Consider the following 15,512-nt stretch of genomic DNA (forward strand, 5'->3'; position numbering starts at 1 on the left):
TGTTTACCAGGTGATAGATATATCTGTGAGGGTCCCCAAATTATCTACCCAGTACCTAATTCTTAATTGTTTGGCCTAAACCTTCATCATTAGAATCACTCCTTTGATCCTGGCCGGGTAGCTTTGTTGGATCCAGCATCGTCACGCTAGGCCAAGGTTGTGGTTTCTGTCCCCGGTCAAGGCACACACAAGAATCAACCAGTGAATGCATAAATAAGTGGAACAACAAAAATTGATATTCTTTCAATTTCTCCCTTCCTTTCTCTCAAATCAATAAATAAAAATTTGGAAAAAGAACCACTCCTTTGGGTTGAAAAGGACATAGCCTCCTGAGGTCAGTTTTCAGCAGAGCACAGATTAGTGTCTCGGAATTACTTTTCTGTCGAATATGTGCCCAACACTTTTATATTACAAACCCTGAAGATGACCGTTCTTTGTCAAAGTTGTTAAAATAACTAGTAGGTGAGAAATCCTTTAATTGTGACCTGTGTTCTTTTATCCTGTCATTCGGCTGTGTCACAGATGAGCTGGGGCTTGCTGTTTGAACTGGACTTAGATCACTGGCAGTTTTGAAGAACAATCAATGGATGATTTAATCCCTTCTTGTGATTTCTTTTCTGATAGTATTTTAACAACTTTTGGATTTATTAATAGTTAACATTTTCAGAAATTGCAGTGGCCTGTTGTGTACTCCTAGTCACACAGTTTCTACGTACAAAGTCATTTGCTGCTTTTATTTTAGAAGGTACTGGTAACCGTTGTCTGGGAGCCCAGAACTCAGCGCTGGCTCCGCCTGTAGCTCATGTTCCCGCAAAGGGGTGTCTTGGTTTCTCTTGTTTCTTACAGCTTTAATATTTAATGATTTTGGAATAATATTTCACAAGTCAACATATGAATCAACATTAATTTACCCTAAGTTCCTTGTCCCTCTGATAAAAGTTTTGATTTTATTTTGAATTTCTTTTACTCACTTCATTCACAGCCCAGTCATTGCAGGGAACACCAGATTTGTGATGTGTCCAGTGACATGTTTAAATAGAAAGGCCTTCTATTTCCCCCTGATTAATAGTATTATTATAATTATATAATTAGATGTTACTGTTTTTCAGTTATGCCATGTATGGCCTAGAACAGCAGTTGGTCCCTGGGGTTTATAAATAAAGTTCTGTTGGAACTCAACCATACCCATTTGTTTGCATATTACTTATGGCTTCTTTTATACTATAAGGATAGAGACTGTGTCAGTGCAAACCTGAAATATTTATTATTTGGCCCTTCAGGAAGAATTTACTGACTCTTGGTCTAGAACATTTGAAATGGTGGGGTCGAACTTGAGAGTCAGACAGGCCTGGTGTCTTTTACGGTGCCATCACTCAACAACTCTTATTTTGGGCTGCTCCCTTCCGTTCTCTGAAGCTCAATTTATTCTTCTGTAAAGTTGGGAGGATGAAATCCACTTGTAAATGCAGACTTATTTATTCAATAAATATATATGGCGTGTCTTCTATATGCCAGGCACACAGGAATGACATGATAGGTAGAGTATTTGCCATTGGAAAGCTTATATTCTACTTGAGGAGTTGGACAATAAGCAGTTAGGCAAATTGCTAAATAATGAAACATGAGATAGTAGTAAATACTAGGAAGAACAATACATTGGTACAAGGAGACTGAGTCAGATGATACTACCTTAGATAGGGTGGTCAGGGGAGGTCTCTGAAGAGGGAATACTTGAGTAGAGTCCTAAGTGAACTGAGGGAGCCCTCCATTCCTGCTGTAGGGCCAGGAACATTCCACATGGAGGAAGCGTCAGGGGAAGAGCCCTGAGGTGCGAGCAGACTTGTCATTTCAGGAGCAGCAAGGCCACACGGCTGTGGTAGCCGAGGGAGCTAAGAGAGGAGAGGTAGGAGGTGGGCGGTCACTGGGCCTGAGCTTGGAGGCCCTCTAGACCTGGTAAGGGCTTTGCATTCTGTTCTGAGCATGAGAATGCATGAAGCAGGGAAGGTCTGTTAGAGGAAATTTCGAGAGACTGACTGGTTTGGGTATTAGCAATCTAGGTAGTAGAAATGGGCAGATTTAACATATATTTTGAAGGTCAACTCTAAGGGGCTTACTTGGAATATTTTTTAACTCAATAAATGTTACTTTCCATATTTAGGTAATATGAATAACCATATCTGGTAAATGTGAAATTATGTTGGTCAGAGATTAACTTTGTCCTCTTCTTCAAGTTAATATTCACGCAGAATATTGTTTTTCTTGTATAATGGCCGATAAAAAACTTATTTTATTAGAAAATTGATTTTACATTAATTGAAGAATTTCTCCAAGATAATTGGGTTAGAAAAATTTTTTTCATATCAAAGAAAAACTATATTTAATAATTTTTCAACTAAAAGTTGTCTTGCAGTTTATATATATTCCTGTTTGAGAGATTTAGCAAAACAAAAATAATTCATATGTACTGTGTATATTCCTGTTTACTTGTAATCTTTTCAAGTATTTCTTTATTGCCATGTTATGTTTTAAAGTTGGGAGAATTTCTGCTACTTTATTATTTTAGTTATTTTCCAAAGGTCTCTTAACTACTCAGCCTAATCATGAATATCTAGTAATTTATAACTTTAATAAACTATTCATTTTACATTTATAATTTGTACTTATTTTTTTTGTATTTTATAGAATGTTGTTCCAGCTGAGGTGTCCCTTGTTTGTGTGGTAAAGCCAGATGAATTCTGGGATAAGAAAGTAACACATTTTTGTTTTTGGAAAGAAAAGGATAGACTTGGCTTTGAGGTAAATATAGTCTGTTAAAAAAAAAAACCAGAAGTGTGTTATATCGTTAAAAATAGCATTTTGATGGTATCGTTTTGTTTGTTCAGCTGTGGATACTACAAAGTACCTAAGTAATGCTTTATCACTGCCTAAGCAATGATTAGTAAGTATATAGTCAGCATTCAGACACTTGTTGAATGAATTATGGTTCTTTGTCAAAGACCACAAAAGCTTTCCTGTTTCCATTTATATCACTCTTTGGTAACCCCTTTGAATAAATAGAAACTTTTTAGTGAAGATTTTTGTGCATTACCACAATGACATTTAATACTAGGAAATTGTAGCCATTTTGTAATAGAAGTCAGAGAATATTTTATGATTCTAAATTATTTTTTAGTGTCTGGTTTGGTGTTGATACATGAACACCATTGTCCATCCTCTCCAATGGACATTTCTCTCTCCCTCTCACTTTCCTCACATGGAAGTACATCTTATTGTAGGTCAGAAAGAAGTCCCAAGATGGAATACAAATGCAAACAATTCTGTCGTATTTTTTCTTCTACAACCTGTTAATCCCAGCTTCCCAATAGGAGAGTTGGTAGATACTTAAACTTTACATTGGTTAAATAAAATGTGGAAGCATTGCAGGATACAAAGTTCAACCCTTACCTTATGGAATATGGAGCCTTGGAATGCTTATGAGAGTCAGTCAATTACGAATAATTTCGGACCTTGCTATACTATGTCATTTTTATTTTCAAGAAGTCAGTGTCAGTGTATTTTTGTCTGGAGGAAAGATTGCTAAGGTATCTTAGAAAGAAAGCTAGTTAATTGTTAAATGAGGCAGCTTGAAATGTCTTAAATGAGTGATTATTTTCTTCACTTAAAAAAAGTTAGGCTAGCCATGGCCATTGTTGTTCAGTGGTTAGAGCATCTGCCCACACACTGAAGGGTTGCAGGTTCCATTCCCAGTCAAGGGTACATACCTGTGTTGCAGGTTCAACCCCTGGTCCCAGTCTAGGTGCTTGTGGGAGGCAAGCAGTCCATGTGTCTCTCTCACATCGATGTTTCTCTCTCTCTCGCCCCCCTTCCACTCTCTCTAAAAATCAGTGGAAAAAATATCTTTGGGTGAGGATAACAACAAAAAATAGGCTACAATTTACATGCAATACAATTTATCAATTTTAGTGTACAGTTCTAAGAGTTTTGACAAACACAAACAGGTGTGTAATCACCATCACAATAAAAAAAATAAGGAAATATCTCATCACTCCAAAAATTTCCATCATGCTCCTTTGTAGTCGCCTCCTTCTCCCATCTCTAGCGCCCGACGACTGCTGAACTGTTTTCTATCCCTATAGTTTTGCCTTTTCTAGAATGTAATAGAAGTGGGATGACACAGTATATAGCATTTTTCACATATGCATTTACATTTGAGATTCATCCATGTTGCACATGTTGCTAGTTCTTTCTTATTACCGAGTACAGTATTCCATTGTGTAGGTGTACCACAGTTTGTTATCCATTCCCCAGGAGAGGGATATTTTGGGTTGTATTCAGTTTTTAGTGATTACAAATAAAGTTACTATAAACCTTCTTTGATAGGCTTTTGTATGAAGTTTTTATCTTGAGGGCTAAAATACCTAGAAATGGGATTGCTTGGCCATATGGTAAGTATATGTTTAACTTTATAAGACACTTCCAAAGTGGAAGTTCTAAGCATCTGTATAATTTTGCGTTCCCACCAGCAAAGTATGAAATTCCCATTCTTGTTAGCACTTGGTATTGTCAGTTTTTGTTTGTTGAAATTATAGTTATTCTAGTAGGTGTGTAGAGGTGTATATTTTTGGTTTTAATTTGTAGTTCTCTAATGACTAATGATGTGAGTATATTTTCAAGTGTTTATTTGCCATCATGTACCTTCTTTGGTGATGTCTCCAACCTTTTTCCCCCATTTTTAAAAAATAAGGCCTTTGTTTTCTTGCTATTAAAATTTGAGTTTTTTTTTTTTTTTTATGTATTTGCATAGAGGTCTTTTATGAGATAATGGAATTTGCAAATATTATATCTCAATCTGTTGTTTGCCTTTCAGTATCTGAACAGCATTTTTCAGGTTTTAACTTTGATGAAGTCCAGCTTTAAAAAAAATTTTTTTTTTTTTAATGAATAAGGCTTTTTGTGTCATAGCTGAGAAATTTTTGCCTAACCTAAGGTCACAAAGATTTCTCTTACATTTTTAGGTTTTACACTTAGATGTATGATCCATTTGAGTTAATAGCTGTGTCAAATTATTGATAATATATGTTTCATGACTTTGGTTATTATTAATTTGTTAAAGTTTGTTTTTTGACTCAGGGCATGGTCTGTCTTGATTTCCTTGTGCATGTGACACGAATGTGTGCTTGCTGTTGTGGGTGGTGTGATCTGTAGCTGTCAGAATGGTTCATAATATGATTCCAGTTGGTGTTCTGCTTGATTTTTTTCCGTGTGTGTGTGTGTGAGTGTGAGTTTGGTTATTTCCTGTTGATCCATTTTTCAAGTTCATTGTGTCCTTGGCTGTGTTGAGTTCATTGATGAAGCATAAACTTGCTTCATCTCTGTTACCATGTTTTTGTTTCCTAGAATTTCTATTTGATTCTTTCTTGTAGTTTCTATCTCTGTTGGAATTCCCCATCTGTTCGGCAGTTTTTCCATGAGAAACTTTAACATATATTATAATAATCTTAAATTCCCCACCTAATATTTCTGATATCTGCATCTGTCTTATTCTGGTTTCGTTGTTTGCTTTGTTTCTTGACTATGGGTTGTTTTCTTTCTCGCCTTTTGTGTGCTTTGTTGTTTTTGGTTGTACGTTGGACATCTTGTTTGGGGCACGGAGACTGAGGTAAGTGGGGTGTGTGCCTGCGCAGGGGCCCATCTTGTCTTTTGCAAGGCCTTCCTCCAACTGAAGTGGGGCTTTACTTGTGCCCTGAGGTCAGCAGAGTTTCCATCCTCACCTCAGCACCTGCAGGTTCCTGTTCTCCTAAAGAGATGAGTTGAAGAATCTAGGCTCTGCGCCAGCTTCATGCGTTTGCCATAGGAGCTGCTGCTTCCTTCCCCAAGGCCTGTACTCTGAGAAAGGTTTTGAAGTTTTTTATCTTATCTGCCTCCAGTCTTCCTCTTGAGTCCTCGGGAGGTCTGTGGAGAGGAGCCTGCAAATGAGTTTGAATTCTTGCCGCGGCACCTCCCGGGCTCTGTGACTTTGACACTGGCCCACGTTTTCTCCTGGTAAACAGGACAGGTTCCATCTGTCCTTGAAGGTGCAGGTCTTTCCTTAGATTTCAGGGTAATTGGTTTTCCTATGAACTTAACTCTGATGGATCAAGAAAAGTTGTGATTTTTCAGATTAATTTGCACTATTTTATTGTTGTTGTAAAGGTTGGAGCAAAGCTCTTTCCACCTTTTTTACATGCTAAGCAGAAGCCAGATGTTCTGTTTTGTTTTTTACTTTTATGTTGTGACTTTTGTCATTGTTGACTTGACTGTAATATAGACATGATAGAAGGGTACATGACAGCATGTAAGGGAAGGCAGCCTGGGCTGCTGGATTACATTATGAAAGGTGTTACCCTGATAACTGAATGGGGAATGCACCCCAGGGCACAGAAACAGAAGTGTAGTGAGGGAAGAAAGTAAAAATAGAAAGCAGGAGGCCTGAACGGGCAGGGAGGACAGCTGTTCCTGCCAGGGCCATGCAGAAAATGTTGCTCCAAGAGAACGCAAAGTGACCAGGAGCTAGTGCTTCGGAAACTAAAGCCGTGAACAGCGAGAGGGAGAGGACCCCTTTTGTGAGGAGCCCGTCTTGCCTGCTCAAGCATAGGCATCTGCTCAGAAAGGCTGTGCCCAGTTGGGTCTCATGCTTCATGAATTAATTGTGATGTAATACATTGCATCTTGGAGGATAAAACGTAAGACAATTCCTGTCTGCCTTGACTTGATGTCCTAGATTGATGTTTTAAAACTCAAACGGTAAAGCTTGTTGTATCAACATATTTTCTGCTAGGCATTGAAGAGATTCAGCTAGCACATTTTCCGAAGTAAATAAACACTAGGTATTTATTAAAAACCTAATGTCCTAATGAGACGAGAGTAATTTCAAGTGTTGGTAATTTCAAATGTACTACCAAACATATTCATCTTTAACGGGCAGTTCAGTACCAGCCATTCAATTATACTTAAAGCTATATGTCAAATTAAATTCAACGTAGATGCTTATTTAATTAAAAACTATTTTCCCTGGTGTTATTTTGGATCATTTGGGCTGTTGAAATTATAACTTTGTTATGAGTACTGGTATTTCTGTAAGCATCAGTATGTTTTACTTCATAGAATTATCCACAACAAAGATTTATCACCAGCTGTCCACATGTTCATCATATAAACACCCAGTAGTTTCATGATTTCACATTTTCTTGCCCATCATTCATCCTAAGTTTCTTCTTCTAGATGAAGTTCTTCCTGTTAATTTCTGTAATGTTTTTCATTAGCCATTGATTATTCATCTCTCATTGCTTACCTAAATATTTCCTCAGGGATCCTTCCTGTGTCCGAAATAGTTGCTTACCTGTTCACTTTTCTTTTTAGCAACTCAGATATTCAGGTACTTTCTGTCCTTCAGCAGCATTTCACCTCGTGGTTCTGATAGGTTTTGCTGGTTAGGTGACAGTATCTGTTGTCTGTCTCATGGTAGGTAAAGTCGGAGTGGTTCTGGCAGTGGTCTTTCCCTGAAATTGGGAGCCTAGTAATCAAAAGGGTCTCTACCTTCTCGTTCTTTATTGTCCTTCATGAGAGTAACGGTGTTATTTACGGGTAATGATAACCAGCCACCATTCTGAATTGTTTTTTTTCTCTTTTCTCTTTATTACTGCATCTGATCCTGTTGTTTTTCTGAGGCCATACTAATGTTAGGTCCAGGACCAAAGACTGCCTTTATGTTCCTCTGTCAGTCTGTCCTTCTTCTTTCCAATTTTTGCAGAAAGTTACTTTCCCTTAGAAAAATATTCTCAAACAGCAAATGCAAGTAAACATGTACACTGAGATATGTGTGTAAACACATGTATGAATATGTACTAAGCAGGCAGACGCATGTTAATTCCAGATCTTGCATGCACATTCTTAGCATAAGTAAAATAAAAGGAAAGTGTCTGAGCGCCTGGAGAGGGACAGGTTCGGTGTTACGTTCTTCAAGAATATTTTATTAGGAAAGGATACATGTTCCTGTTACAGATGGAAGAGTGGGAGCAAGGGAGAGGCAAGTTTTAAGTCTCTTCTATAAGTTCGATTCCAGATTAAAGAAAACCTCAGATTTTTTTTTTTTTTATCCTCACCCGAGGACATTTTTCCATTTTTTGTTCAGATAGAGCAGGAGGAAGAGAGAGGGGGAGAGAGAGAAACATCAATGTGAAGGGACATATCGAGTGGCTGCCACCCGCACGACCAACCAGGGCCGGGGACAAACTGCAACCGAGGTACATGCCCTTAGCGGGAACCGAACCAGGGTCTCTCTGGACCGCAGGCCGACGCTCTAACCGCTGAGCCAAACCGGCCAGGGCCTCAGATGTTTTGATTAGAGACAATATGTTAAATATCTTTCTCTTCAAACTTGTTGAACAATGGTAGATTCTATTTAATAAATTACTATGGTTTAGTCATTTAATTTATCTTAACTTCTTTAACATAAAATAAAGGAAAAGGTAATGTTTATGTAGGACTTTATTATTAAAACAGTGTCATGGTGTTTATTTCCTTTGAAAGGATTTGGCAAAATATATTTTATGTCATAAAAGAAAGTGAATCTGTACTATTTGCATTCAAGTTAATTTTAGAGAAAATAGCTTTTAAGAGAAATATTCAGATGCAAATAAACTTTTGCCACATATAACTAAATAACTGCAGATTTTCCCTTTGGCTTATTAAACTTGAAATCTGTTACCAATGATTTTATGTATTTAGGAACTGCAGAATATAGGAAGGTGTGTGTGTGTGTGTGTGTGTGTGTGCGCGCGTGTGCATGTAGTGAGATTAACCATAGTGGGCAGAAAGTGACAAGTGCTCTTTATTGGGCAAGACAGGTCATATATTAGAATGGCCCAAATTAAATGTATGGGATGATAGCTCATCAGAATTATGTCCTCTTAGAGCTTAAAAGAGACAGCATTGATACTTTAATGTCAGTGATGTGTTTGGCAGATTGGGGAAATAGGCCAGGAGTGAATCCCTTTGGCTGACTTGTGTAAGGGGAGAGAGTTGGTGGCAGTGCTAGGGGGTAAACCTGGAATGATCGACGCCCCGCTCAGGATCCTTCCAACTGTAACGTAACGGTGTTTAACCTAGGAAAGGAATTTGGAAATTATTTGGGGGTATTCTAGTAAAGCTTTTGGCCCTCTGCACTATTATGAACAAAGGGGCAACAATAGGTAGCTTTATTTAAAGTATTTTCAACAAAGACTTTAGAAACAAACCAGAAAACATTAATTTACTTTTTATGAAAATGTTACACACTGTCTCTGGATTATTGCAGAAACAAAAAGCTGATTTCCTTTGTAGAGCCTTATTTATTTATTTATTTATTTATTTATTTATTTTTTATCCTCACCTGAGGACATTTTTCCATTTTTTGTTCAGATAGAGTGGGAGGGAGAGAGAGAGAGAAACATCGATGTGAAAGGGACACATCGAGTGGCTGCCACCTGCACGACCAACCAGGGCCGGGGACAGACTGCAACCGAGGTACGCGCCCTTAGCGGGAACAGAACCTGGATCTCTCTGGACTGCCGGCCGATGCTCCAACCGCTGAGCCAAACTGGCCAGGGCTGTAGAGCCTTATTTAGTTTTATAAAGTATTTTCATTCCTTTTTAAAAAATTTTTTTTTCTTCATTGATTTATTTTTTTAGAGAGAGGAAAGGAGAGGAAGAGAGAGATAGAAACACCAATGAGAGAGAACATCAGTAGGCTGCCTCCTGCATGTCCCTCACTGGGGATTTGGCCCACAACCTGGGAATAGAACTGACGACCTCTTGGCGCATGGGTTGACACTCAGCCACTGAGCCACACCCGCAGGGCACAGCCTTATTTATTTTATATTGCCAGCATTAGAACACATAACTTCTAATAAATAATAATTCTAATAAATAAATTTAACTTCCACTAAATAATGGTTTTGAACAAATAAATAGCACATCATTAAAAGTTAAGTTATAATATGAGGGACCTGATAGAGGAAATTTTCAAGAGATATTATTTCCATGTTTTCTTTTTTCTTTTTTTTATCCTCACCCGAGGACATTTTTTGTTCAGGTAGAGTGGGAGGGAGAGAGAGGAAGGAGAGAGAGAGAGAAACATCGATGTGAAGGGACACATCGAGTGGCTGCCACCCGCACGACCGACCAGGGCCGGGGACAAACTGCAACCGAGGTACGTGCCCTTAGCGGGAACCGAACCCGGGTCTCTCGGGACCGCAGGCTGATGCTCTAACCGCTGAGCCAAACCGGCCAGGGCTATTTCCATGTTTTAAATAGAATGTTGTGCTAAATAAGGCACAATTGAATAGCAGAAAGACCATTTATTATGTTTCACATTCATTGTATTTTCTGTTCAGTCTTTTATTCAGGAGAGAGTGCTTTGGAAATGATATCTTTTCATATGTGAATTTATAGTCAATTTAGCCAGTAGTTAATTTCCTCATAGAATAAACATATGTTTCTTACTTTCATTGTTGGTATATATCTAGTTAATAGATTGCTAGACAATTTTAGAGAAAGGAGATGCCTCTCCTTGGGATCTGACTGTGTTTAATCTTTTTAGAGTGGAAGTATCTGTCTTGACCCCAAAAGGAGTTGGTGGCAGCTTAAATGGTTTCCATGGCTTAACTCTACTTACCATTTAATGTTTAACATCATATCTGTCTCAAAGAACTAGTCTAAAGAAGCTGCCTTGGAGCTAGAGGATAAAAATAAAGTCCTCTGTGACAAGTTTCTCACTAAGAGAAAACCATACTCTGCATTTCTTTTATTCTAATGTTTATTTTATTAAACAATTTTTTCTTTATCGATTTTAGAGAGAGAGAAAGAACATCAATTGTCTGCCTCCTGCATGCCTGCCACTGGGGATTTGGTCCACAACCTGGGCATGTGCCCTGACCGGGAATCGAACCAGCAAGCAGCCTCTTGGTGCACGGGTCAGTGCTCAACCACTGAGTCACACTGGCCAGGCCTGATTTTATTTTAAATTAGCTCTCATTAATACCTACACAGTAAAATATGCTAAAGAGGATAACATTAAATTGCCATTTAAAATAGGCATTATACAGCTTGCTGTTATTAAACTAACCAAAAATGTAATCTGATGTTCTTTATCTTACTTCTTTATCTTTTAAGTGGAAAAGAGTCACAAGCACTCCCAGCTTCCGACATTACCACCTGCAGATTTTCCATTGTTCTCCCTCTAACCTCCTTTCTTGCTGCCTCAGAAGAGGTACTTTTTCCTTAGTCTGAGGTTGAGATCTCATTGTGTCTCTTCTATAAGTTGTTCCCTTCTCTTGATTCTTTTCTGTTTTTTGTTTTTTAATATGGTATTTGGTACATACTGTTTTAAAAAATGTATATGTAGCCCTGGTCGGTTTGCTTAGTGGTTAGAACATTGGCCCAAGGACTGAAGGGTTGCAGATTGGATTCCAGTCAAGGGCATGTACCTGGTTACAGATTCCATCCCTGGCTCCAGAAGGGGTCATGTGGGAGGCAACCAATCTATGTGTGTCTCTCTGTCTCTCTCTCTCCTCCCCCACCCCCTCCACTCTTTCTAAAAATCAGTGGAAAAATATCCTCAGGAGAGGATTGACAACAACAACAAAATGTATATGTGTGTAAGAAGCTTAATAATAAACACCTGAGTACTGACCACACATAACCTAAGAACCCCAAATATCTATAACTTAAAATAAATCTGAATGCCCCTCTCTGATCCCATTCACTTATCCCCTATTTCTTAAACACCTTAATTATTAGTTTATCCATCCTCTGTATATGTTCTCATTCACTCTGTGTGTGTGTGTGTATGTGTGTATTAAAAACTTAAATGTGAAAAACAAAACCTTTAGAAGAAAATAGAGTGTTTATCTTTTATTCTTTTATATCTACAGCCATAGAGTTATCATTTAGGGATATTATTTATTCTAAAATAATATTTATTTTTATTTTTTGAGTTTTATAAAAATGGTATTGTGATTTCAGTCTTTACAGATTTGCTTTTTCTCATTCATCATTACTGTCCAATATTGATGCATATTCTTACAGTAGATATAGTTGATTCATTCTCACTGTTGAATGTTACTCCATTTTGTGAATAAAAACAGTATACTTATTCTGTTGATGGATATTTGGGTTGTTTTCGTTCTTTTACCATTACAAATGGTGCTCTATAAATATTCCTATATGTGTCTCCTGATAAACATGTATACAATTTTTTTGTTTGTTGAGTATTCAGGCATAAGTTATGGAAATGTTTAAATTTCAAGATAATGCCAAATTGTTTTCCAAAGAGGCATTTTATTTATTTTTTAACAAGAAGTTTATTTAAACAATAAGACGCTTGACTTGAAGGGAAAACTATCTGGGATTCATTTCTTTCAGAGTAATTTACCTCTACTTAAAGACAGATTGCCCTACATGTAACAGCTACGTACAAAAAAGTTATAAAATTGTCCTTGGTTTTACAATGATAAATGAAAAACATTAAAATTCTCGAATCAAACAAGGTATGCAAGGATTTTTTTTTTTTTTATCCTCACCCGAGGACATTTTTCCATTTTTTGTTCAGGTAGAGTGGGAGGGAGAGAGAGGAACAGAGAGAGAGAGAGAGAGAAACATCGATGTGAAAGGGACACATCAAGTGGCTGCCACCCGCACAACCGACCAGGGCCGGGGACAAACTGCAACCGAGGTACATGCCCTTAGCGGGAACCGAACCCGGGTCTCTCAGGACCGCAGGCCGATGCTCTCACCGCTGAGCCAAACCGGCCAGGGCGGTATGCAAGGATTTTTATGTTGTTCTTTTTTTTGTTAAACAGTGAGCGCAAAATCACTTACTGGAATATAAAGATAAGAGCTGAATGAGCATGCCACTAATGGAGAAAGGGGGTATTTTCACAGAACCAGTATTTTCCCCCATCCCATCTCCATTTGATGTCGATCAAAACATACCATTGGCCATTTAGTTAAAAAAAAAATGCAAATGTTTGTGCACATACATCAGTTACTTTATGTACAATAAAGGAATGGGGAAGGGGAAAGTGAAAGAGTAGAGAAAACTATAGTAGTCAGATGGGTTGAAACCAAATTGCAGTTTTCTAATTGAGAATGTCTCTTGGTCTGGAGGAACAGAGTTCTGGAGTCCAGTAGCAGGTTCCGTTTTGAGTAGACACGTCCTGTCCGCTGCCGGAACACATCAGTTGTGTCTTCACCCTCCATGTCAACTGTGCAGGTGTGTCTGTGTCATTGATTGGCTGCCCGTCAAATCGGAATCGGATCGGCCTCATCGATAAACCCTGTCGTTCACAATCGGCTTTCATTAGTTTGCTAAGTGGTGTGTGTCTCTTAATCTTAAACTGCACCACAGAACTATCCTGCCCCGCCACCTGCAAATTAACATGATCCTTGTTCTCAGTCTTGACTCCTTCCTTGGGCTTTTCATGGGCCATGGCGAGCGCCGGAGTCTCCGCGGCTGCCGCTTCGCGGTACCAGGTCCGCACCAGACGAGCACACACCCCGAAGAGGCGTTTTAATTTATATATCCACTAACAGTGTATCAGCATTTTCGCTGCTCTGCAGTCTTGCTACCACTTGATACTGGCTAACGAAAATATTGAAATCATCATGGTCTTTTCTCAAGTTATCCTTGGGTATCTGTGATTTTAGTTTCAAAATGAGTTGATGAATTTTTTAAATGAAGCTTCTTGGACTGTGAAGCTAAGCAAGTAGCTTATGGGTCATCAGGACTAATGTGCTGCTTTTGTAAGAGGAGGCCGCTGAGCTTAGGCTTCCCGGGATCTTAGAGCTCTCGGGGGTGCGGAGCAGAGCCAGGATGGAAACTGGTTTGGGGTCTCGTGTACCTCGCATCATTACACACTGACTCCCACAACTTGATTGGTCACTAAAATACTTTCAGCTACGGAACATTTTTTCTTTGATTTTTAAAACTGACTTGTAAACTGGCTGGGCCTGGTATTTTCTTTCTGGGAAGGTTTTTTAAAAAAGAAAGAATTATATTTATTTATTTTAGTTTTTAAATATTTTTATTATAAGGACTTATGAACACAAGAAACTAAACAATATTAAAACCCATAGTCCCTTCTGCCTCATCCTTATCCTCATCCACTTTCCTCAGGGAAGATTGGGATATTATAGTGAAAGAAATGGAAGATATTTCAATTATCTGTAAATAAATATTGTATTGTGTATCTCTAAAACATAGACTATAAAAACTGTAACCTAACCAATATCATTGCTTATGAGAAATAATTCTTTAATATATAAGAGCCAATTGGTTTCAAATTTGTAATTATTTGGTAAATGTTATAAAAGGATTTGGTTACATATAAAATATTATATGTAAATATATTTTGAAACTCATTAATTTATATATAAATTAAAGACACACATTGGTTTATTTATATGTATCAGGATTTAAATAATGTCCATATGTTGTGATTGGTTGAGATGCTTTTCTGAGTGGATAGGGTTTTAAAATCTTGTTATTTCTGATTTAATTATTGATTCCTAGCTTAATTTCATTATGGTGATAGAATGTTATCAGTTTTCCTTTAAAATATACCTAGGCTTTCTTTATGGCCTCATACATAGTGAGGATTTTAGATACTTCACAATTGCTTGAAAAGAATATATAATTCTCTTATTGGTTATGGATTCTGTATTAGTCTTTTAAATGAAGCTTTTTAATCTCAATTTCTCTCTTTTCTTATCCCTTTTATATTTTCTTGAAAAGACCAGATTGCTTGTCTTCTGGAGTTTATCATTGCGGGGATTATCTCTGGTGTGGTTTAACATATTCTGCCTTTGCAAATCTCTGTATTTCCATAATTTGATAGTTGGATTTAGACAGTTGATTAGATTCAGAATTCTTTTTCTTTTTTCAAGGCTTTCATTGCTGGTGATGTGTTCCTTGATCATGAGGCTCATAATAGTTCTTTTTGTGATGTTAGCAGCCACTGATTTTAGTGCCTAGATCCCTTAGTTTATTAAAGATTTAAAATGATCTTCCAGCTCTATTATTCTTTATTTTTTTTACTAGCTAGAATACTTGCATAATGAGAAACTCACCCTCATTTATTATTTATCCAATGGTATAGTTCGTATATGTTTTTTCCCTTTATTTCCTAATTTTCAGTAAAGTAAATGTGTTGTTCCCTACCTAGTCCAATGATGGTCATTTCTTTTTTTATGAGTATGAGCTCATTGAATTAAACATATTAATGTTTCAAAATAATGACATTATTGATATGCAAATTATTACATCTTTGGCTAGTGGAAAACTTTTCATGATCTTATATAGACACCCTCCTCCCGATCACACCCTTACCCCATAGCATTGTTGTCTATGTCCATTGGTTATGCTTAATACATATAAATTCTGTGCTTTATCTAATCCCTACCCCCACTCTGAGGTTTGTCAGTCTGAACCGTAC

At 37.6% G+C, this 15,512-nt stretch overlaps 1 protein-coding gene and 1 pseudogene across 2 annotated transcripts in view; one reads left to right on the top strand and one right to left on the bottom strand.

Moving 5' to 3' along the window:
* SESTD1 (SEC14 and spectrin domain containing 1) overlaps nucleotides 1-15,512 on the top strand; it is a 69,842-nt gene that overhangs the window by 12,750 nt on the left and 41,580 nt on the right. For both annotated transcript variants that reach the window (XM_036254769.1, XM_036254770.1), the window contains one exon: nucleotides 2,683-2,796. In XM_036254769.1, coding sequence (XP_036110662.1) covers nucleotides 2,683-2,796 — 114 coding nt within the window. The remainder of the gene's footprint in view (nucleotides 1-2,682; nucleotides 2,797-15,512) is intronic.
* On the bottom strand, nucleotides 13,069-13,508 carry LOC118625519 (annotated as a pseudogene).

This window comes from Molossus molossus, unplaced genomic scaffold (assembly GCF_014108415.1).
Source record: "Molossus molossus isolate mMolMol1 unplaced genomic scaffold, mMolMol1.p scaffold_m16_p_11, whole genome shotgun sequence".
In the NCBI taxonomy this organism is placed as follows: domain Eukaryota; kingdom Metazoa; phylum Chordata; class Mammalia; order Chiroptera; family Molossidae; genus Molossus; species Molossus molossus.